Genomic DNA, 21,712 nt, shown 5'->3' on the forward strand with positions numbered 1-21,712 from the left:
TGAATATTCAGGACTGATTTCCTTTAGGATTGACTGGTTTGATATCCTTGCAGTCCAAGGGACTCTCAAGAGTCTTCTCCAGCACCACAGTTCAAAAGCATCAATTCAAAAAAATAAAAAAATTTTAAAAAAAGGCATCAATTCTTCGAGGCTCAGCTTTCTTTATTGCCCAACTCTCACATCCATATACGACTACTGAAAAAACCATAGCTTTGACTAGACAGACCTTTGTTGGCAAAGTAATGTCTCTGCTTTTTAATATGCTGTCTAGGTTGATCATAGCTTTTCTTCCAAGGAGCAAGCATCTTTTAATTTCATGGCTGCAGCCACCATCTGCAGTGATTTTGGAGCCCAGGAAAATAAAGTTTGTCACTGTTTCCATTGTTTCCCCATTTATTTGCCATAAAATGATGGGACCGGATGCCATGATCTTAGTTTTTTGAATGTTGAGTTTTAAGCCAGCTTTTTCACTCTCCTCTTTCACTTTCCTCAAGAGGCTCTTCAGTTCCTCTTGGCTTTCTTCCAGAAGGGTGATTTCATCTATTATACAGTGCAGCTCTTCCATACTAGGTGTTCACCCAAGAGAAATGAACATGTCCAAAGATGTGTACAGTAATGTTCATAGCAGCTTTATTTGTAATAGCCAAATGTCCATCTTCAGGTGAATGTATATATAAACTGTGTTATATCTGTAAAATGGAATACTACTCAGCAGTAAAAACAAATGAGCTATGATACTCATTTCCCTGGTGGTTTCCCTGGTGGTTAAGATGGTAAAGAATCCACCTGCAGTACAGAAGACCTGGGTTCAATCCCTGGTCAGGGAAGATCCCCTAGAGAAAGGAATGGTTACCCACTCAAGTATTCTTGCCTGGAGAACTGCATGGACAGAGGAGCCTGGTGGACTACAGTCCATAGGGTAACAAAGAGTCAGACAAGACTGAGCAACTAACACTATGATACTCAAAATAATTATGCTGAGTGCAAATAACCAGATAAAAAGAGTACATACTCTATGATTCAATTTATGTAAAATTCTAGAAAATGTGAACTAATCTGTAGTGTCAGAAAGCAGATGGGGAAAGTGTTGGAGGAGGGATTATAGACAGGCATAAGGAAACTTTTGGAAGAAATGTGTATGTTCAGACTTATCGAATTGTATGTTTTAAGTATCTGCAGTTTATTTTGTCAATTATACCTTAAGAGAGTTGTTTGCAAAAAAAAAAAAAAAAAAAAGAGAGGGGATTTGTGTTGATAGAGAAGTTTATAGAGAAATATGTCCGTGGTGTAGTAAGCAAAAGAAGTTCCAGAACATTATATATAATTTGATCCCAGAGTTTTTTTTCAAACTTAGCAAATGAGAGTAATAAAATCCTTGCTTCTCATTGGATACTTCTGTGTATGTACGGAAGGTCTAGTAATTTACACAAGAACAGTGTTATCCTCAGGGAGTGAGATGTGGCACAGGACGGGGAGTTGATATACACATATTTAACACTGAACTGTTAACACTCTCAGTATTTTAAGTTTCATGTATCTGTGTATTAATAAAGGGTGCACTTTCCAGGGAAGTTACGTTCTAGACCCTGGAACTGTGAATTCACTCCCATTCGGATGGGCTGGTCGTTAAGATTTCACCGCGCAGGTGTCACATCAATTTAGCTGAAGGCTAGCAGGCAGAAAACCCTCCCAGTCACCACTTAAGGAGATGCCCCTGAGCGGGTGGGAGCCGGCACGCACAGGTCCCCTGAGACAGTTGGAGCTATGCGCATGCGTGGCCGCCCGGGGGCGGGGCCGGGGGAGGGCCTGGGGGACGCCCGCGAGCTCTGGGGTCTTCGTCCCGGGCCCAGCGTATCCGGTTCCAGGGCAGCTGCCCAGAGCTCGGACGGGGGGGAATTGGGCCGACGCCGCAGCCCGGCCGGCGAAAGCCCGGGCGCACGGAAAGACACGCGTTTGTGTGTCTCCAGGTATCCTTTCCTTCTGGGGAGAGCGGAGGTCTGCGGGGGGCTGCGCCTCCACTAGCTTTGAGGAAGCCGCGGGCAGGAGCGCGGGTCCTGCCCGGGGCGGGTTGTTTGAGGACCCGGCTAGCGCGCTTTCTCCCGGAACGAGGAGGCGCGACCTGGCGTCCTCAGCCCGGGCACTGGGCTCCCCGAAACGGGGAGCGGGAGGGGGCACCCCCGGCTAGAGACTCCTCCCGACCCCAGGCCAGGCTGCCGTGGCCAACCCCCACCCCCGCATTTGCTTTTCCTCGAGGTGGGGTCTTCTGTCTGAGGTTTTACAGCCTCGGGTTGTTCGTTTCTTCCTATGGTGGTTTTTCTGCAGGGCCCAGCCCGGGACCCAGGTTTCCCGAATTTAGTCATTTTGTTCATCTTTGGAGGGTAAGCTCTGAACGGATTATATTCGTCTTAACCTCTCTCTTAAGCGCGTATTAGTTGATGTTTTCATTACCTGTATGATTACTGATTACGCGGTCTCTTTTGCACGACGACTTGAAGTGTTTTACCTTAACAGGAGGAGCCTGTTAAGAGTTTATGTTTACAAAGGCATGTCCTGGAGAAAAGTAGACACAAGCCTTCCCTGTAATTTGGAAGAATCTCTGCCCCTTTAGGTGTTATTGGTTTTGTCTTTAGTTACCTGTGCCCAGAAATTTCCCCCAAAATATGAAGTGGAAAAACTGATTATTTGCTCAGAAAAATGTTGCAAAGTGCCTTCTTGAAACCTTTGTATTAATTGTTAAGATCCCTTGGTGTAACCAACACTGAGAAGAGACTCTCCCCATTTCAGAAGCCTTCCCTGTAAGAGAGCCTGGCTTGCAGTCCTCATTCCCTTTTTCCTTCGGAGTTGGAGGAGAGGTGGAGAGGGTTAAGAGAGGGGAACAGCTGAGACTCTCCCCCACCCCAGTTTCAAGGATTTAAACACATTGCCCAGTTCAAGTTTTTAAGAGTCACAACAGTAGAAAGTTGGCAGTCACTGCTTTAAGAAAGATTTGTTTGACATAAATACATACCAGTTATTTATGTCCTGTTGGAACTTTGATGATACTGTAGTTTGACTTTCATATTTTAAAAAATTGTAGATTTTAGATTTAGAATGGAACCCAGAGGTCATGTGGGTTGCAAAGAACATAAATATTTTTGAAAACATTCTTAAAAAATTATATTTTGTCCTCTGGGCTATGTTCAGTGGGAAGACTTTGCCCTTTGGCACAATTTACTCTTCTATTAGTATTCTGTCAAGCAGTCAAGTTTCAAAACTATATTTTGAAATAAATCTTCCGCTCCCCTGTCCAGGCTACACCTCTCTGGCCATTGCACTGATGACTACTAGGATTTCAGACTCCTAACAGAGGTCCCCTGCATATGGGGGGAGCAATCTAATTTCTCAGTGTGCCACTTTAGAAGAGTTGCTTAAGGACATTTGCTCATTGTTTTTGTTCATTTTCATCTTGTTGCTTCCAACAAATATGTCTCATTTTTTTAGATAGTTTTAAATCTTTATTCTTTATCTGTAGTATTTACACAATATTTCTACTGTTGTGACTCATAAAAACTTGACGTCTTTAGAAGTGCCTTCTGTGTATTCATTTCATCAATCTGGAAGAACCTGGTGATGGTGCAGAAGATAGCTGCTTTCATTTCTGCTTCCAGGTGGGCTTTTAACGTTCAGTAACCTGTCTTTGATTATCTTTCCCTCAAGAATACTGTGGGAGAGTTCTTAGATACTTTTAGAGGCTCTGATTCACAGGGTCACCCATCTGCCAAATTAATTAACATATTTAAAAAAGGGAAATTGGGTTAGGGTGGTTAGTGAAGCCACCAAGTGGACTTTGAATCATCATTACGTTTTTTCCCCAAGTGCTGATAAACCTGTTTTGTGCTTGTGATCACTGTCAAGTTTGCTCATTTCTACATGTTTCAATTGTGGCTTACCACCTGATGGGGTCCTAAATTCTGGTTTTGTCTTCCACCAGTCCTCACTATTTGGTGACTCTTAAAACAACAGTCAACTCCCTTTAGCCACCAGGAAAGTAATTCATCCGAGTTTAAAAACTCCAGTGAGCCGATCTGAGTTAGGTACCTTCACAACGCCTACTTCTGGGTCTTAGGTAGAGACTCCCTATTTATATATCCTTTCCAGATCTCTTCAGTGTTTTCTAGCATAAAGCATGACCTGCATACATGGAAGTAGCCATATTGATAGCTCAGTAGAAAAGTTTCTGTGGTAAATAAAACTATGTGTCATTTGGTTGGGAAAGTATAAGTCACTTGACTTACCTCTCTCTTCTTTTGTGGTATTCCTCTGAAAGTGTCCCTGGTGGCTCCCATCTGCTTACTTCTGGAGTAGAATATAAAGGAGAGAGAGCTGACCTTGCCATTATCTGGAAGATAGGGTTTGTATGATAGTAGAGCAACACTTGGCAGTCTGGAAATCAAATTGTGGATATTGGGCTCTAATTCATTCTCCCTGTCTGTCTTCCAGAGCTCTATTTTAGGAGTAGGATTCAGAGAGAAGAAAGCTGGCTGATGGTGGGCATTAGAGATTGAAGATAAGGTTTTAGTGGATTATTAATAAGTTGTCTCCTCCACCTGCTGTGTGTAACTGAGTTAGGCTTACAAAAAGGAGCAGAGTGAATTTATTTAATTTTACTTTATGACACTTATTCATGATGCCCAGACAATGAGTTTTATTCTGGTATTGTTGTAGTTGTTCAATCGTGTCTGACTCTTTACAACCCCGTGGACTGCAGCACCCCAGGCTTCTCTGTCCTTCACTGTCTGCCAGAGTTTGCTCAAGCTCATGTCCATTGAGTCAGTGATGCTATCCAGCCATCTCATCCTCTGCCATCCCTTTCTCCTCCTGTCTTTAATCTTTGCCAGCATCAGGGTCTTTTCCAGGGAGTTGGCTCTTCCTATCAGATGACCAAAGGGTTGGAGCTTCAACTTCAGCATCAGTCCTTCCAATGAATATTCAAGGTTGATTTCCTTTAGGATTGTCTGGTTTGATCTCCTTGCAGTCCAAGGGACTCTCAAGAGTCTTCTCCAGCACCACAGTTTGAAGGCATCAATTCTTTAGGGCTCAGCCTTTTTTATTGTCCAGCTCTCACATCCATACATGACTACTGGAAAAACCATAGCTTTGACTATATGGACCTTTGTAGGCAAAGTAATGTCTCTGCTTTTTAATACGCTGTTAAGTTTGTCATTGCTTTTCTTTCAAGGAGCAAGCTTCTTTTAATTTCCTGGCTGCAGTCACCGTCCACAGTGATCTTGGAGCCCAAGAAAATAAAGTTCTGTCACTGTTTCCATTGCTTCCCCATCTATTTGCCATGCCTGGTGTAGACCTGTTTTTATTTTCTTCTGTATCCATAGACTGCTCCTAACTCTGATAAGTCACAGAAATTGATCAAACTTCAAAGAGAATACTAATAAATCATGAACAAATCAATTATGTCTGTCAATACAGGTGAAAAATTTAAAAACCACAGAAGCTTATGGTAACAGCAGACAATGGCACCCCACTCTAGTACTCTTGCCTGGAAAATCCCATGGATGGAGGAGCCTGGTAGGCTGTAGTCCATGGGGTCGCTAAGAGTCGGACATGACTGAGCGACTTCCCTTTCACTTTTCACTTTCATGCATTGGAGAAGGAAATGGCAACCCACTCCAGTGTTCTTGCCTGGAGAATCCCAGGGACGGGGGAGCCTGATGGGCTTCCATTTATGGGGTTCCACAGAGTCGGACACGACTGAAGCGACTTAGCAGCAGCAGCAGCAGCAGTCAGACTACATTCATATGGGAATGATAAATAATAAAAGTTCTGTCTGCTTATTTAATTATTATAACTGTAGAGGTGTTCAATTCAGTTCATTCGCTCAGTCGTGTCCAACTCTTTGCGACCCCATGGACTGCAGCACACCAGGCTTCCCTGTCCATCACCGACTCCTGGAGCTTTCTCAAACTCATGTCCTTCAAGTCAGTGATGCCATCCAACCATCTTATCCTCTGTTGTCCCCTTCTCCTCCTGCCTTCAATCTTTCCCAGTATCAGGGTCTTTTCTAATGAGTCAGTTCTTCACATCAGGTGGCCATAATATTGGAGCTTCAGCATCAGTCCTTCCAATGAATATTCAGGACTGATTTTCTTTAGGATGGACTGGTTGGATCTCCTTGCAGTCTAGGGGTCTCTCAAGAGTCTTCTCCAACACCACAGTTCAAAAACATCAGTTCTTCGGAGCTCAGCTTTCTTTATAGTCCAATTCTCACATCCATACAAGACTACTGGAAAAACCGTAGCCTTGATTAGATGGACCTTTGTTGGCAAAGTAGTGTCTCTGCTTTTTAATATGCTGTCTAGGTTGGTTATAACTTTCCTTCCAAGGAGTAAGCGTCTTCTAATTTCATGGCTGCAGTCACCGTCTTCAGTGATTTTGGAGCCCCAGAAAATAAAGTCTGTCACTGTGTCCTTTGTTTCCCCATCTATCTGCCATGAAGTGATGGAACCAGATGCCATGATCTTAGTTTTCTGATTGTTGAATTTCAAGCCAAGATTTTCTCCAGGATGGTGGAGTAGAGGGATGTGTGCTCATCTTCTCCTGTGAGAACTCCAAAATTACAACTTGCTACTGGACAACTGTCAACAGGAGAATGTTGGATCCCACCAAAAAAAAGATACCCCACATCCAAGGGCAAAGGAGAATCCCCAGGAAGATGGTAGGAGAGGCAAAATCGTGTTTAGAATCAAACCTCATACCTGCCAGAGACTCTTGGAGGGCTCAAACAAACCTTGTGCACACCAGGACCCAAAGACCCTGCAGAGACTGAGCCAGAACTGTGTTTGAGTGTCTCCTGTGGAGGTATGGGTCAGCAGTGGACTGCTGCAGGGGCTCTGGGTGCAGTAGACCTGGGTATGGCATGTGACCTCTTGGAAGAGGTCACCATTAACCCCACCATAGAGCCCCCAGAACTTACACAAGACTGAGGAAACAGACTCTTGGAGGGCACAAACAAAACCTTGTGTGTACCAGGACCCAGGAAAGAGCAGCAGGGACCCCACAAGAGACTGACTCAGCCTTGCCCGTGAGTGTCCAGGAGTCTCGGTGGAGGCGTGGGTCGGCAGTGGCCTGCTGCAGGGTTGGGGGCACTGAGTGCAGCAGTGCCTGCATGGGACCTTTTGAAGGAAGTCGCCGTTATCTTCATTACCTTCTCCATAGTTTGGCCTTAGGTCAAACCACAGGGAGGGAACACAGCCCTCCCCGTCAACAGAAAATTGAATTAAAGATTTACTGAGCATGGCCCTGCCCATCAGATCAAGACCCAGTTTCCCCCTCAGTCAGTCTCTCCCATCAGGACGCTTCCATAAGCCTCTTATCCTTCTTCTTCAGAGGGCAGACAGAATGAAAACCACAATCACAAAAAACTAACCAATCTGATCACATGGACCACAACCTTGTCTAACTCAAACTATGAGCCATGCCGTGTAGGGCCACCCAAGACAGATGGGTCATGGTGGAGAGTTCTGACAAAACGTGGTCCGCTGGAGAAGGGAATGGCAAACCACTTCAGTATTCTTACCTTGAGAACCCCATGAACAGTATGAAAAGTAGTGGTGGCATGTGCTTCTAAAAACTGGAACTGAAAGATTTACATAGCCTATTAACAAATGTAATCAGGGCTACCCTAATTGTTCTGTAGTAACTCCCTATATGTTTTTATTAAAATGTGAATTTTTAGAGCCCTCATTTGACTGTTTGATCCACAGTCTTCTATTTGAGTAGAGCTTCATGTGTAATTCCTGGTGAGTGTTGCTCTATTTCTATTGATGAGGCTAGTGGTATTTTGTTCTTGTTTTTGCTTTAATGGGCAGCTTTTCTTCTGAGTGGAAAATAGTTTGGGAATCAGTAATTTTCTGATAATAACTTTCAGCATATACAATGATATATAAATGCCCTAAGTATAAAAATTGCTGAATTTTTACTTATATATTCTGATGAATGTGTTTTTGTGGTGTTTTGCCAAGCTAGGAAGTGAAATCAAATGGATATTGGTGAGTACCCTATGGCAGCAGTTACTTCATTTCATTCATTCACCGTGAACTGTAACTTTGGAGCCTTCTTTAGGTAAGAAAGTTGGTAGTTTGAAAAAGAAATGATCAGTTTTGAAAAACGATTGTATATGCTTAGGCTGGAATTTCTATATCTAGGTTTTCAAGCTAATAAAGATCCCTTTGTCTTGCACTTGATCATATGTTCCAGATGTTCATTGCTAAAAAATTATTTCATATAAAATGTATGGTTTGTGGATGGGTTTTCTATTCTGAAAGTTGATGTACATGAGGAAAAAGAAAACTAAGATGTTATTTTTTGATAGAATTATTGGTACATACTATCGTTTAGTTATTTTTGGTGACTCTGTCAGTGAATTGGGAACTTAATTTTTTTTAACAGATACACAGGTTTAACATTTAATCCCTGTTACATGCGGTTTTAATATATAGCACAGTTCCTTTATTTAGAATCACAAGGTGGTTTTCTAACTGGGCATTTGGATGAAGTCTTTGTTTTATTTTTGGCTTCACTGCTTTTTTAATGAGGGATTATGTTAGCAATAACTTTTTGGTAATTCCTTAGTAAAATTTTAGCTTTCCATTCTGTAGGCTTCCTAATAAAACAGTTACAAGCAAAATGTCAATAAATGTGCTCAGCTTCAGAGGTGAGTGTCTGACGTCCATTCCTTTGCTTTCCTTGGACCGTTGTATTTCGTTTTAGGAATTAACCCTTTAAAATAGTACATGCTTTGAATTATTGATGTCAGCAGCTGCGCATATTCTACATGGTATTGCTCAGTTACGTACGTAAACTGGTTTAGTCAGATTAAGATGTGCACTGGCTCTTCTGCCTAGTGCTCGAGATACAGTTTTTTCCTACCCCTCCTTCCCTTTCCCAAACCCTAAAGATGGCCTTTCATTTTGCTCAGTGATTTTATGCGTCATTCCTATTTCTGGGATCCATCTCTATGTTGTGGTTAAGAAATGTTTCCCATCAGACAGTGACTCGTGAGACAGGGATATTTACATATTAAATAAATATTTCATTAGATTTGAAGGTATGTTTCAGTTATGATACCAAATCTTCCACATACACATACCTAGCATCCAGGGATGAGAAGAGGGTTAAAGAGTCAACCAAAGTTAAATAAAATTCAGAACTACCCTTATTACTATTTTAAATTGTATACTTAAAATACTTTGAATTCTTATGTAAAATATATGTACAAGATAACCCTATATACTTGGCTATATCTATACCTGAATTTTGTCTGCACTTAGTTTTGTCTCCAGCTAATAGGAGTCATCCTTTCTTTCTGTTGGGAAAGAATGCTCGTTCCTTTGCTATGTTTACATCAGCTAGTGAGGACCCAGTATGCTGCTGCGGCTTCAGTCCCTGCCATATCCCGCTTCTCTAGATCTCCCATGTCCTGGGTGTCATCTGAAAACTGTCACAGGCCATTTGGCTTTTCGTTGGAACTGTGCTCCAGCTTAAGCAACATAATGAAATTTGTTCAGGAAAATGCATTAGATGATTTAACAACAAGGGCGACATTTATTGAGCACTTACTATGGGCTGGCACTTGAGTTACTTTAATCCTCTCAACAACCTTATGAGACGTAATGCATTTCTCCCTGCTTTTCAGGGGAGGAAGCTGAGGCTTATATTAATTTGCTCAGACAGAATCACATGGTTGGTAAATAACAGAGTTGGGACTTACCCAGATCCATGCTTTTAGTTATGTTTTCTAGCTCCCAACGATCCCCACAACCCCACCCTGCTTGGAGTTCTCAGCACAATTGCACTGTGTTAGTGAGAATACAGTAATTGACTAGGAATAAACCTGGCACATGCTCTGCTTCCTTGGACCTTTCTTCCTGGAAACTTACCCCGACTACCCCCTCCCACATACAGACTCAAGAACATGCCATTCCCTTAAACTTCCACCAGCTGGTCCCAGTTTCAGTGATGGCATTCATCACTGTATTTTGCTGTTTCACCATAGCTCTTTGAGAACAAGTTCCCTCCTATTTGGGGCTTCTCTGGTGGCTCAGATGGTAAAGAATCTGCTGGCAGTGTGGGAAACGTGGGTTAGGAAGATTATCTGAAGAGGGGAATGGCTATCCAATCTAGTATTCTTGCCTGGGGAATCCCATGGAAAAGAAGAGCCTGGTGGGCTACAGTCCATGGTGTCGCCGCGAGTCGAACATGACTGAGCGACTAACGCTTTGACTTTTCCCTCCTGTTTATCTCTGTATGTCTAGTGCTAAGTAGTGCCTATCAATGCATGAAAGTGAAAGATTCCTGTGAAAATTGTCTTAAACTGTTTCTCATTTTCTGATGTTGTTATTCCATACAATTAAAGCAAAGTATAGGATGGGAATGTGGGGAAAATGATCACTTACCATTGTTTACTGTTTACAGAATGAAGAGGAACCGTTTATCTTTCATGAATAAAGTTCTCCAGTCTTCACCTGCAGTGAAACAGCCAAAACTTGGGTGCCATTCTTCTCTCAGCCAGACTCACATGCGTGCTGCTCTTCTGGATTGGGGGAATTTGCCTCACCACGTAGTGTTACGCATTTTTCAGTATCTTCCTTTAATAGATCGAGCCCGGGCATCTTCTGTCTGTAGGAGATGGAATGAAGTTTTCCACATACCTGATCTTTGGAGAAAGTTTGAATTTGAGCTGAACCAGTCAGCTACTTCATATTTTAACTCCACTCATCCTGATCTCATTCAGCAGATCATTAAAAAGCATGCTGCCCATCTCCAGTATGTCAGCTTTAAGGTAAGAAAAATAAGCAGTACATAAAAGCGATGACTTAAGTTTTGTTAGTATTTGTGTTAGATCATTATACTGAAACAGTCAATGAATATTTCAGAATTCTTATCCCAATCTATTTCCTGTTTCTTTGTTGTTACTTGCATAGATTTAGCTGTAGTACTTGAGCTACAATTGAATAAACTTCAGCTTCCTTCATGTAGATGCCATTAATAATTTTAATAAAATTCAGGTAATGTTACAAGATTCGAAAGTATAAAGTGCTTAGAAAGTTCATTTGTCATCATCTCTGCTTTTCCTTTTTTGTCGAATATAGTGTATATTAGAGAAAAAATACTCATTTATAGTTTGAAGGGATAAGTACAGTTTTGTAGTTGAGTATTGAATTCTGTTAAATAATTATATTGCCAGTAACCTTCTAATGTTACATTCATGAAATTAAGATTTTTAATTGTCTCTGTAGGTTGATAGTAGTACTGAGTCAGCAGAAGCTGCCTGTGGTATACTTTCGCAGCTGGTAAATTGTTCTATCCAGACTTTGGGCTTGATTTCAACGGCCAAGCCAAGTTTTCTGAATATGTCCAAGGTAAAGATGATTTTTTTTGTGAGATTGACTACAATTCTTAAATATTATTGAACTAGACACACACAGGGCTTCCCAGGTGGTGCTAGTGGTAAAGAACTTCCCTGCCAGTGCAGGAGATGCAAGAGATGCAAGTTTGATCCCTGGGTTGGGAAGATTCCCTGGAAAAAGAAATGGCAACCCACTCCAGTATTCTTGCCTGAAAAATTCCATGGACAGAAGAGCCTGGAGGGCTACAGTCCCTGGAGCTGCAGAATCAGACACGACGAAGCAACTGAGCATGCATTCAGTCAAACATAATTCTTTTCCTAAAAATAGATCACAACCTTACTTGCATTCAAATAATTACTTAAAGCAGGTTTTTGTTGACTAGCACTTAGATACACATTAGATATTTTTGATGAGATATCTAATGCATGATTTCATTCTTTAGATCTATTTTGTAATTTTAATAATTGTGTCACAGCAGATGGCATTAATATAAAATCTAGGTGTTGTATTTAGAATTTCCAAGTGCCAGTTTACATAGGTACATTGAGTGTAGAGTGTGTAGGGCCAATAGTGGGTATCTTTCCTGAATTCTGTCGTTGCTCCATTGGAGGTGGAACAGTGTAATCTTTAACTAAATGTACTATACTGGTTAGGATAATGTTGGCATCCTTGCAGTAGAAATTCCAAAGTAACAGTGGCTTGAAAACATGCCTGAGGTTTATTTCTCTTACACTAAAGAAATCCATAGGCGCCGCAGTCCCTAGCTGTGGACTGCTGTCCACTAGGACTGTGGAACCCACATTCCGCCTAGGCGCTTCCTTTCTCTCCACGGTGTTGTCTTCATTTTCATTTCCCAAGATGGCTTTCTGTGCTCCAGCCATCATGTCCTTGTTCTAGACCGCTGGAGGGAATAAATGGGGGGGAAGAGTGTGCCCTCTCCCTTTCAAGGTGTACAAGGCTAGCCATAAGTACCACACAGGGCTTCTTACTGGGCAGCTTAGCTCTGTGGCCACAGCACATCTCTGGGAAGCAAGGGAAGTCTTTTAGCTGGGTGGCAATATGCCCAGCTAAAAATTAGAACCAGATTACCAAAGAAGAAAGGATGATGGTTCTTATGAAGCCACCAGCAGTCTCTGCCACAGAAATTAATGACTGCCTTCTCTTCATTCGGCTTTGACTTGAATGCCGTGTCCTCAGAGAGGCCCTCCTTGACCCATTTTGCTGAAACAACACCCCTCCTCTAGTTACTCTCTGCAGTGTTTTATTTTCTTTACATCATTCATCAGAACTTGAAATCACCTTATTTATTTAATGTTTACTCTTCTCCTCCTGAAACAGAAGACATCAGCTCCTTGAGGGTGGGGATTCTCTTTTGCTTATTTACCATAATAAACCCAGAATTAGAATAGTGCCTCATATGTAATAAGCACTAAACTCTGGTCATCAGTAAAACTGACTAATGGAAACCTTCCTGTAGAAGTGGATGGAGGAATAGCAGCATCTCCTTTCTCATTAACTGGGTCATGGCTCTCTTTTAGAATGCATTTCTGCTAGCCTGTTAATCTTTTTAAGAGGTATGCTGAAAGAAAATGGGTCACTTGGGGATTCAAGTAATCAGATGAAAACTTACTACTTCTAAATAGTTATTTTTGTTTATGAGATAGGGAAGCAGATTAGCCTGAAATTCTTAGATTCTGGGCTGTCTCTCTGCTGCACATCAGCTTCCAGGGCCAGCTTCTGGGTTAGCTGAGGCAGTTACCAGACGCTTCATTCTAAGCCACGCCTCCACACAAAATGAGCTCTGTGGCTTCTGGCAAAGTTGTGGATGTCTCTGTGCCTCAGTTCTTTGATTTGCAGATTGACGGAAAGTGATGTATGGATACAGAATGTTGATCTGCCTGAGAAGTACTGACCTAGAGACTTCCATGGCGGTTCAGTGGTTAAGACTTTCCTTCCAGTGCAGGGGATGTGATTCAATCCCTGATTGGGGAGCTAAGATCCCGTATGCCTTGTGGCCAAAAAACCAAAAACATAAAAACAGAAGCAGTATTGTAATAAATTCAATAAAGACTTTGAAAATGGTCCTCTTTTAAAAAAAAGCAATAATACATTGTTACTATAATGAAATATGTACTCTAATGCTTAAGTGTGTCCTTCAGGACTGAAAGAGTCCTATGTAAGTTGATTAAAAGTGAAATAAACCTTACATTTCTTAAGGAAAAAGAGTGAACTGTTTCTTTTCCTCTAATAATTTTTGGCACCATAAAGTTAAGTAGAACTATTCAAAACCCTGAAGGACGATGCCATCAAGGTGTTGCATTTAATATGTCAGCAAATCTGGAAGACCCAGCAGTGGCCACAGGACTGGAAAAAATCAATCCTCATCCCAATTCCCAAGAAGGGTAGTACTAAAGAATGTGCTGAACATCAGATAGTTGCACTCATCTCCCGTGCTAGTAAGGTCATGCTAAAATCCTGCAAGCTAGGCTTCAGCATTTTGAGAACCAAGAACTTCCAGATGTCCAAGCTGGCTTTAGAAAAGGAAGAGGAACCAGAGATCAAATTGCCAACATTCAGTGGATTATAGAGAAAGCCAGGGAATTCCAGGAAAACATCTACCTCTGTTTCATCGACTACTCCAAAGCCTTTGACTGTGTGGATCATAATAAATTGTGGAAAGCTCTTAAAAGAGATAGGAATACCAGACCATCTTACCTATCTCCTGAGAATCCTGTATGCAGGTCAAGAAGCAACAGTTAGAATCCTGTATAGAACAACTGATTGGTTCAGGATTGAGAAAGGAATACAACAGCGTTGTGTGCTGTCACCCTGTTTGTTTAACCTATATGCTGAGCATATCATAAGAAATGATGGTCTGGATGAGTTACAAGCTGGAATCAAGATAGAAGGGAGTAACCTCCACAATGTTAGATATGAGGATGATACCAGTCTAATGGCAGAAAGCAAAGAGGAACTAAAAAACGTCTTGATGAGGATGAAGGAGGAGAGGAAGGAGCTGGCTTAAAACTAAATATTAAAAAACTAAGATCATGGCATCTGGCCCCATTACTTCATGGCAAAGAGAAGGGGAAAAGGTGGGAGTAGTGTCAGATTTCCTCTTCTTGGGCTCTAAAATCACTGTGGATGGAGACTGCAGAAGATGATGATTGCTTCTTGGCAGGAAAGCTATGACAAACCTAGACAGTGTGTTGAAAAGCAGAGACATCACTCTGCTGACAGAGGTCTGTGTAGTGGTCTTCCCAGTGGTCATGTATGGTTGTGAGAGATGGACCATGAAGAAGGCAGAGCACCGAAGAGATGATGCCTTCAAACTGTGGTGCTGGAGAAGATTCCTAAAAGTCCCTTGGACAGTAAGGAGATAAAACCAGTCAATCTTGAGGAAAATCAATCCTGAATTCTCATTGGAAGGACTGATGCTGAAGCTGAAGCTCCAGTATTTTGGAGAAAAGGCAAGAGAATTCCAGAAAAACATCTACTTCTGCTTTATGGATTACACCAAAGCCTTTGACTGTGTAGATCACAACAAACTGGGAAATTCTTCAAGAGATGGGAATACTAGACCACTTTACCTGCCTCCTGAGAAATCTGTTTGCAGCTCAAGAAGCAGCAGTTAGAACTGGACATGAAACAACAGACTGGTTCCAGATTGGGGAAGGAGTATGTCAAGGCTGTGTATTGTCACCTTGCTTTTTAACTTATATGCAGAGAACATCATGAGAAATGCCAGCTTGGATGAAGTGCAAACTGGAATCAAGATTGCCGGGAGAAACATCAATAACCTCAGATATGCAGATGATACCACCATTATGGCAGAAAGTAAAGGAACTAAAGAGCCTTTTGATGAAAGTGAAAGAGGAGAGTGAAAAAGCTGGCTTAAAACTTAACATTCAAAATATTAAGATCATGGCATCCGGTCCCATCACTTCATGGCAAATAGATGGGAAAACGATGGAAACAGTGCCAGACTTTATTTTCTTGGGCTCCAAAATCACTGCAGATGGTGACTGAAGCTATGAAATTAAAAGATGCTTGCTCCTTGGAAGGAAATCTGTGATCAACCTAGACAGCGTATTAAAAAGCAGAGATATTACTTTGCCAGCAAAATGTCCTTCTAGTCAAAGTTATGGTTTTTCCAGTAGTCATATATGGGTGTGAGAGTTGGACTATAAAGAAAGCTGAGTCCCAAAGAAGTGATGCTTTTGAATTGTGGTGTTGGAGAAGACTTGAGAGTCCCTTGAACTGCAAGGAGATGGAACCAGTCAATCCTAAGGGAAATCAGTCATGAGTATTCATTGGAAGGACTGATGCTGAAGCTGAAACTCCAATACTTTGGCCATCTGATGCAAAGAACTGACTCCTTGGAAAAGACCCTGATGCTGAGAAAGATTGAAGGCAGGAGGATAAGGGGATGACAGAGGGTGAGATGGTTGGATGGCATCACTGACTTGACAGACATGAGTTTGAACAAGTTCCGGGAGTCGGTGATGGACAGGGAAGCCTGGCATGCTGGAGTCCATGGGGTTGGAAAGAGGTGGACATGACTGAGCGACTGAACTGAGCTGATGAGAACATCTGACTCATTGAAGTCCCTGATGCTGGGAAAGATTGAGGGTAGAAGGAGAAGAGGAGAGAGAATGAGATGGCTGAATGGCATCACTGATGCAGTGGACACAAACTTGGGCAAACTTTGGGAGATGGTGAAGGACAGGGAGGCCTGGTGTGCTGCAGTCCATGGGGTCACAAAGAGTCGTGCACGACTGGACAACAACAGCAAAGTTTAGTAGAGGTTCAGCTGTCCACCATTTGAGAATGTGTGTAACTCAGTTTACACTTGTATAAACCATTGATTTCTTGTAAAGGAATTATGATGTATAACCAATTTGGTCATTCTGTTAGGGACAGTAGAGCCTTTGATAGAATCCAAGTTGATTATGAAAAGGAAAAAATGTGCATAGATTTTGTTTTCTAGACTTTCTGTGTCAAAAAATGACCTGAAAAGTTCTGAAACTCCACCCATTATGAAGTCAAACTGTAACTAAACTTTTTTTTGTCAGTCTTCAAAACAGAAAGTTTTCAAAATGTATCTTTGTTTAGATAATTTGCTAGAAAAAAAAGTCTCTGAAGAATATGACATCATTGATTCATCAACAGTAAATACTGACTTTTACTATGTACCAGATACTATTTTAGGTGCTAGAAATACACGAATGAATAAAACAGATAAGAATTTATTTATCCTAGACTAGGGTGTTGACTCAGTCCAGATAGTAAATTTCAGGCTTTGTGGGGCCTATCGCTCTGCTCACTTCTCGCACTGTAGTGTGAAAGAAGAGCAGTACATAAATGAGTCCCACAGTGCTCTTCTATGGTCAGACTTTAATTAGGGACACTGAAAGAGCTTCACTTAAGTTTTGCATATCACAAAGTACTCCTCTTTAAAAATTTTCTTTGAATTATTTGAAAATATAAAAACCATGCAGTGGCTTAGATGATAAAGAATCTACCTGCAATGCGGGAGACCTGGGTGTGATCCCTGGGTCCAGAAGATCCCCTGGAGAAGGGAATGGCAACCCATTCCAGTATTCTTGCCTGGAGAATTCCATGATCAGAGGAACGAGTCAGACATGAATGAGTGACTAACACTTTTCATACTTAACTCATGAGCCGTACGATAAAGTGGAGTGGACTTGGCCAGTGGACCATAACTTGCCAACCTCTATTCTAGGAAATACATAAGATTATATCCTTTTAATGTTGAAAAATAAATCCTTAAGATTGAAAACAATTGGAAGATGTGTTTATGAAATCTTTGAGACTTCTTCCTCTCTCACTATTCCATTTAGCAATGATAAAAGTAATAAAACTGCACTTTGCTATTTCTCCTGGCTAATGGCACTATGAAAAGCAGTAATATGTTGATCACTTTTATTATGCTATTATAAGCATATGTTGATATATTAATAAATAGTTTTGATGAAATTATTGCAGCTGTAGATTTTAAAATAATGTTTTATAATTTTTTCTTATTGCCATGCTAGTCTCATTTTGTGTCAGCACTTACAGTTCTTTTTGTTAACTCAAAATCATTGTCATCAATCAAAATTGAAGACACGCCAGTGGATGATCCTTCTTTGAGCATTCTTGTGGCCAATAATAGTGGTACTCTAAGATGCCTAAAAATGAGTAGCTGTCCTCATGTTTCATCTAACGGTAGGTTTTATTTTTAAGCTCATATGATGTTTTATTATAGTAATAGTAGTAATACAATTTCCTGTTGAACATTACATGCTTATGAGATATAATTCATCAATCTTTCTTTCAAAAGAACTCAGTGTATTGATGTAAGCTAAATATAGTTTAAATTGCTTCTCCTAAGAGTATCTTACTTATATATATATTTTTTTTATTGTATGTATAATTATATATATGGGGCTTTTCGGTTGGTGCAGTGGTGAAGAATCTGCCTGCCAATGCAGGAGACGGAAGAGATACAAGTTCAATCCCTGAATGGGGAAGATCCTCTGGAGAAGGAAATGGCAATCCACTCCAGAATTCTTGTCTGGAAATTTCCATGGACCGAGGTGCCTGGAGGTCTACAGACCATGGGGTTGCAAAAGAGTCAGACAGGACTAAGTACACATATTCACATAATTATTTATATTATATATATATATATGCACACATACACACATACAAATACAGATTTGCATGCAAATTTTATATATATATATATATCAGCATCCATCTCAGAAATCATTAGATGTCTATTCTAGGAAATAATGAATAACTGATACAAATTTAAATTCACAAAATGTTGTGTTAGTATCCATACTCTTTGTGTTTAAAGATTTGTCCCCATTTCCTGCAGGAATCCTTTGTGTAGCTGACCATTGTCAAGGTCTTAGAGAACTGGCATTGAATTATTACATGCTAAGTGACAAACTTCTCCTGGCACTTTCAAACGAGACTCATGTTAACCTTGAGCATCTTCGAATAGATGTTGTGAGTGAAAATGCTGGACAAATTGAATTTCATTCTATTAAAAGACAAAGCTGGGATGCACTTATTAAACACTCCCCTGGAGTGAATGTTGTTATGTACTTCTTTTTATATGAAGAGGAAATGGAGACGTTCTTCAAAGAAGAAACCCCTGTTACTCATCTTTATTTTGGTCGGTCAGTAAGCAAAGAGATTCTAGGACGGCTAGGTCTTAACTGTCCCCGACTAACAGAGTTAGTTGTATGTGCTAATGGTATTCAGGTCATTGATACTGAACTTATTTGTATTGCTGAACACTGTAAAAACTTGACAGCCTTGGGCCTCAGTGAATGTGAAGTTAGCTGCAGTGCATTCATTGAGTTTGTAAGACTGTGTGGGAGAAAGCTAACCCACCTCTCTATCATGGAGGAAGTTTTGATACCTGATGATGTTTATAGCCTAGATGAAATTCACACTGAAGTCTCCAAATACCTGGGAAGAATATGGTTTCCTGATGTCATGCCTCTCTGGTAATTGACTACTGAACCAAAGATTCTTAACTTTTTTTTTTTTTAATCTATAAGATTAGCTTCTTTCTGTCTATGCAAATGTAAATTTTAAGATGCGTTGCTGAAATGTGTTAGGTGAAATCTTGTATTGTTTACAAACTACCTTAATGGATTATAGCAGAAGCATTTGAGAAACTATGAGAGATTTGAAAAGACAGAAATCATAAATAGAGCACAGACACTGTATGGTGGGTTAGATAGTTGATAGCTGCTGCTGCTGCTAAGTTGCTTTAGTCGCGGCCTACTCTGTGCGACCCCATTGACGGTAGCTCACCAGGCTCCCCCGTCCCTGGGATTCTCCAGGCAAGAACACTGGAGTGGGTTGCCATTTCCTTCTCCAATGCATGAAAGTGAAAAGTGAAAGTGAAGTCACTCAGTTGTGTCCGACTCTTCGCGACCCCATGGACTGCAGCCTACCAGGCTCCTCCGTCCTTGGGATTTCCCAGGCTAGAGTACTGGAGTGGGGTGCCTTCTCCAGATAATCAGTTTGTAGATAAGTTCCTCAGCCTTCCTTGAAGGCATATTTTGACTTGCTAAATAAATTTGTAATATTGAATTTTGGATCCCTTAAATTATGTCACTTACAATTTTATATTGTTGATTGTTTCTGTTTCATCTTGGTATTAATATACTTTACAAAATATTTAGTATTAGAAACTAAGAGTACACTCAAAGTAGAGATACAGAGGCTGGCTTAATTGAACTCTATTTTTTAGCAGTATATAAGATCATGTTATGATTCAGTAAATAACTTGTAATTTCTAGTGCATTTCGAATTCTACTTTGTTGTATTAACTTGGGAGAAAATGGGCATTAGATTAACATTAAATAATGCTAATTCATTTTATAAAGATACTGTGTAATTGGTTAAACACACTACTGAGATAAAAAGTAAATTTTTTAGAGGGTGTTTGTGAGGGAATCAGCATTTACTGGATATATTTACTATGTATCTGAAACTATGCCAGATCCTTTGCAGAAGTGGTTGTTTAATTAGTAACACAGCCAAAACACTTTCATTATTGTTTATACTTTATACTTTATAATTATACTTTAATGGCTACGATTTATTGCCTTTAAGATGAATATGTATCCTTAAAATGACCCATAAGACCCCACAGGTTCTGGCTTCTGGCTTCTCCCTGCTTCTTTGACCTTGTCTCCTCCCACAGGTGCCCTTTGCCCCTTCTGTTCTCATCCTCTTTCAGTTCCTTAAAATTGCCATGCACCCTCTAGTCAGAGCGCATTTGTACATATTCTAGGCAGATTTTAAAGTCATATGTTATTGTTAATATGCCCTGAGTGTGATAAATGTTGTCACAAAAATGTAGTGATTCCTCCCTGTCCAGCTATGGCCTCTTAAATTGACCACTTACCTTGTTCTTTCATTAAATTACTTTCTTTCAGAAAACTCAAAACATTTTCTAAATAAAGATGGATTTTATAGTCATTTAAGCTAATATCTGAAACCAAAATTTTAAGTATATGTTATAATCACCTTCAATAAAGAAAATTAAGTTACTCAGTGCTGTTACCTCCCTGTCGTTTGAACCTGTGCAGTACTTTAGACTGAACATTTTAACACTCAAACCTAAAGGAAAAGGAAATTAAGAAAACAAAACAACCTTCTGATACAGTGCACTAGAGGGCGCTATATTCTAGTGATTCTGAGGAAAGAAGTCCTTTAGTCTAAAGTTTGCATTTATGTTCAACAGATATGAGAGTGCCTGTGGGAGGCGAGGCAGAAAGCAGCATTTTTGCTCTTCTTTGGAGAAGCCGTCTGTTCTGGGTAATGAGTGTGGTTTCTAAAACAGTCACTTCAGAAGGTTGATTATTTAGAAGACTAAATGTATATGTCATTGTTCAAACATTTTAGAGCTCCTTTTAAAATTGCCTTTGAAATCTGTATGCTATTTCCTTTTTTGTGATCTCAATGGGAGCACAGGCTTTGTCTTTTGAAGAAAAATGTAATCTTTGGAAGTGACCTAAAGTTACTTGGCACTAGGGAGATGAATAAGGTAGATGATCAAACCAGACACTGCCGGTGTTGCAGTTTTCTTCTTTTTAACCAAAACTTAAAGTCTTAATTTGCTAGCCTTGTATAAGATGTTATGACACAGTAGAGAATAGTATCTAACTGGATATGAGAAAGTACTGATGGTGTTTTATAGACTCTAAACTATCTGAGAGCCGTCAGTGAGTCTTCTTCCTGGATACCCACCCGAGTACCGTTGCCTCTATAACATCTTATTCATAATGATAAATACTCGTGAAGTCACCTCCCAACCGTAAAACTACAGCATTGATAGTAACTTAAATTTTTCTATGTGGTCCTTCCCTATCCAGTCCTGAGATAACTAGTGTTTATTATTTGCTCGATTTCCTTTTTATATGTTTTTATCACATATACATGTGTTCCTAAAAATTCTGTTTTGGCTTTAGTTGTTTTGACTTTATAAAACAGTATCATGCTATATGCCCTTTTGAGCTTTTTTTAATGATTCATCTATTTTGTTATGTTTAGCTGAGGTTCATTTATTACAACTGCTGTATAATATTCCATTCTGTAATGAAACCACAGTTTGTCCATCTGACTATTGACAGGCATTTGAGTTGTTCCGGGTTTTGCTATGACAAATAGTAATATTATGAGCATTCTTGTACACAGGTGCTAGTATACCAAAGCAGCCCCTTCTCTTTAGTAAAAAAGTTAAGTTGACTACATTTCCAATAGCATAGCTA

The 21,712-nt window shown here is 40.4% G+C and overlaps 1 protein-coding gene across 1 annotated transcript; it reads left to right on the plus strand.

Moving 5' to 3' along the window:
- The first annotated feature begins 1,834 nt into the window (after window positions 1–1,834).
- FBXL21 (Putative F-box/LRR-repeat protein 21) lies at window positions 1,835–20,678 on the plus strand. The gene is made up of 5 exons (XM_005890393.3): window positions 1,835–1,967; window positions 10,468–10,834; window positions 11,292–11,414; window positions 17,462–17,633; window positions 18,292–20,678. The coding sequence occupies exons 2-5, from the start codon at window positions 10,469–10,471 to the stop codon at window positions 18,933–18,935; spliced, it is 1,305 nt and encodes a 434-aa protein (XP_005890455.1). The 5' UTR covers window positions 1,835–1,967; window position 10,468; the 3' UTR covers window positions 18,936–20,678.
- The last annotated feature ends 1,034 nt before the right edge of the window (window positions 20,679–21,712 follow it).

The sequence above is a fragment of the Bos mutus genome, chromosome 7, assembly GCF_027580195.1.
Source record: "Bos mutus isolate GX-2022 chromosome 7, NWIPB_WYAK_1.1, whole genome shotgun sequence".
NCBI lineage: Eukaryota > Metazoa > Chordata > Mammalia > Artiodactyla > Bovidae > Bos > Bos mutus.

Coding starts and splice junctions, on each gene's coding strand:
- FBXL21 (XM_005890393.3), top strand. CDS start 10,469: ATGAAGAGGAACCGTTTATCTTTCATGAATAAAGTTCTCCAGTCTTCA. Junction 10,835..11,291: donor TCCAGTATGTCAGCTTTAAG/GTAAGAAAAATA, acceptor TTGTCTCTGTAG/GTTGATAGTAGTACTGAGTC. Junction 17,634..18,291: donor TCCTCATGTTTCATCTAACG/GTAGGTTTTATT, acceptor CATTTCCTGCAG/GAATCCTTTGTGTAGCTGAC.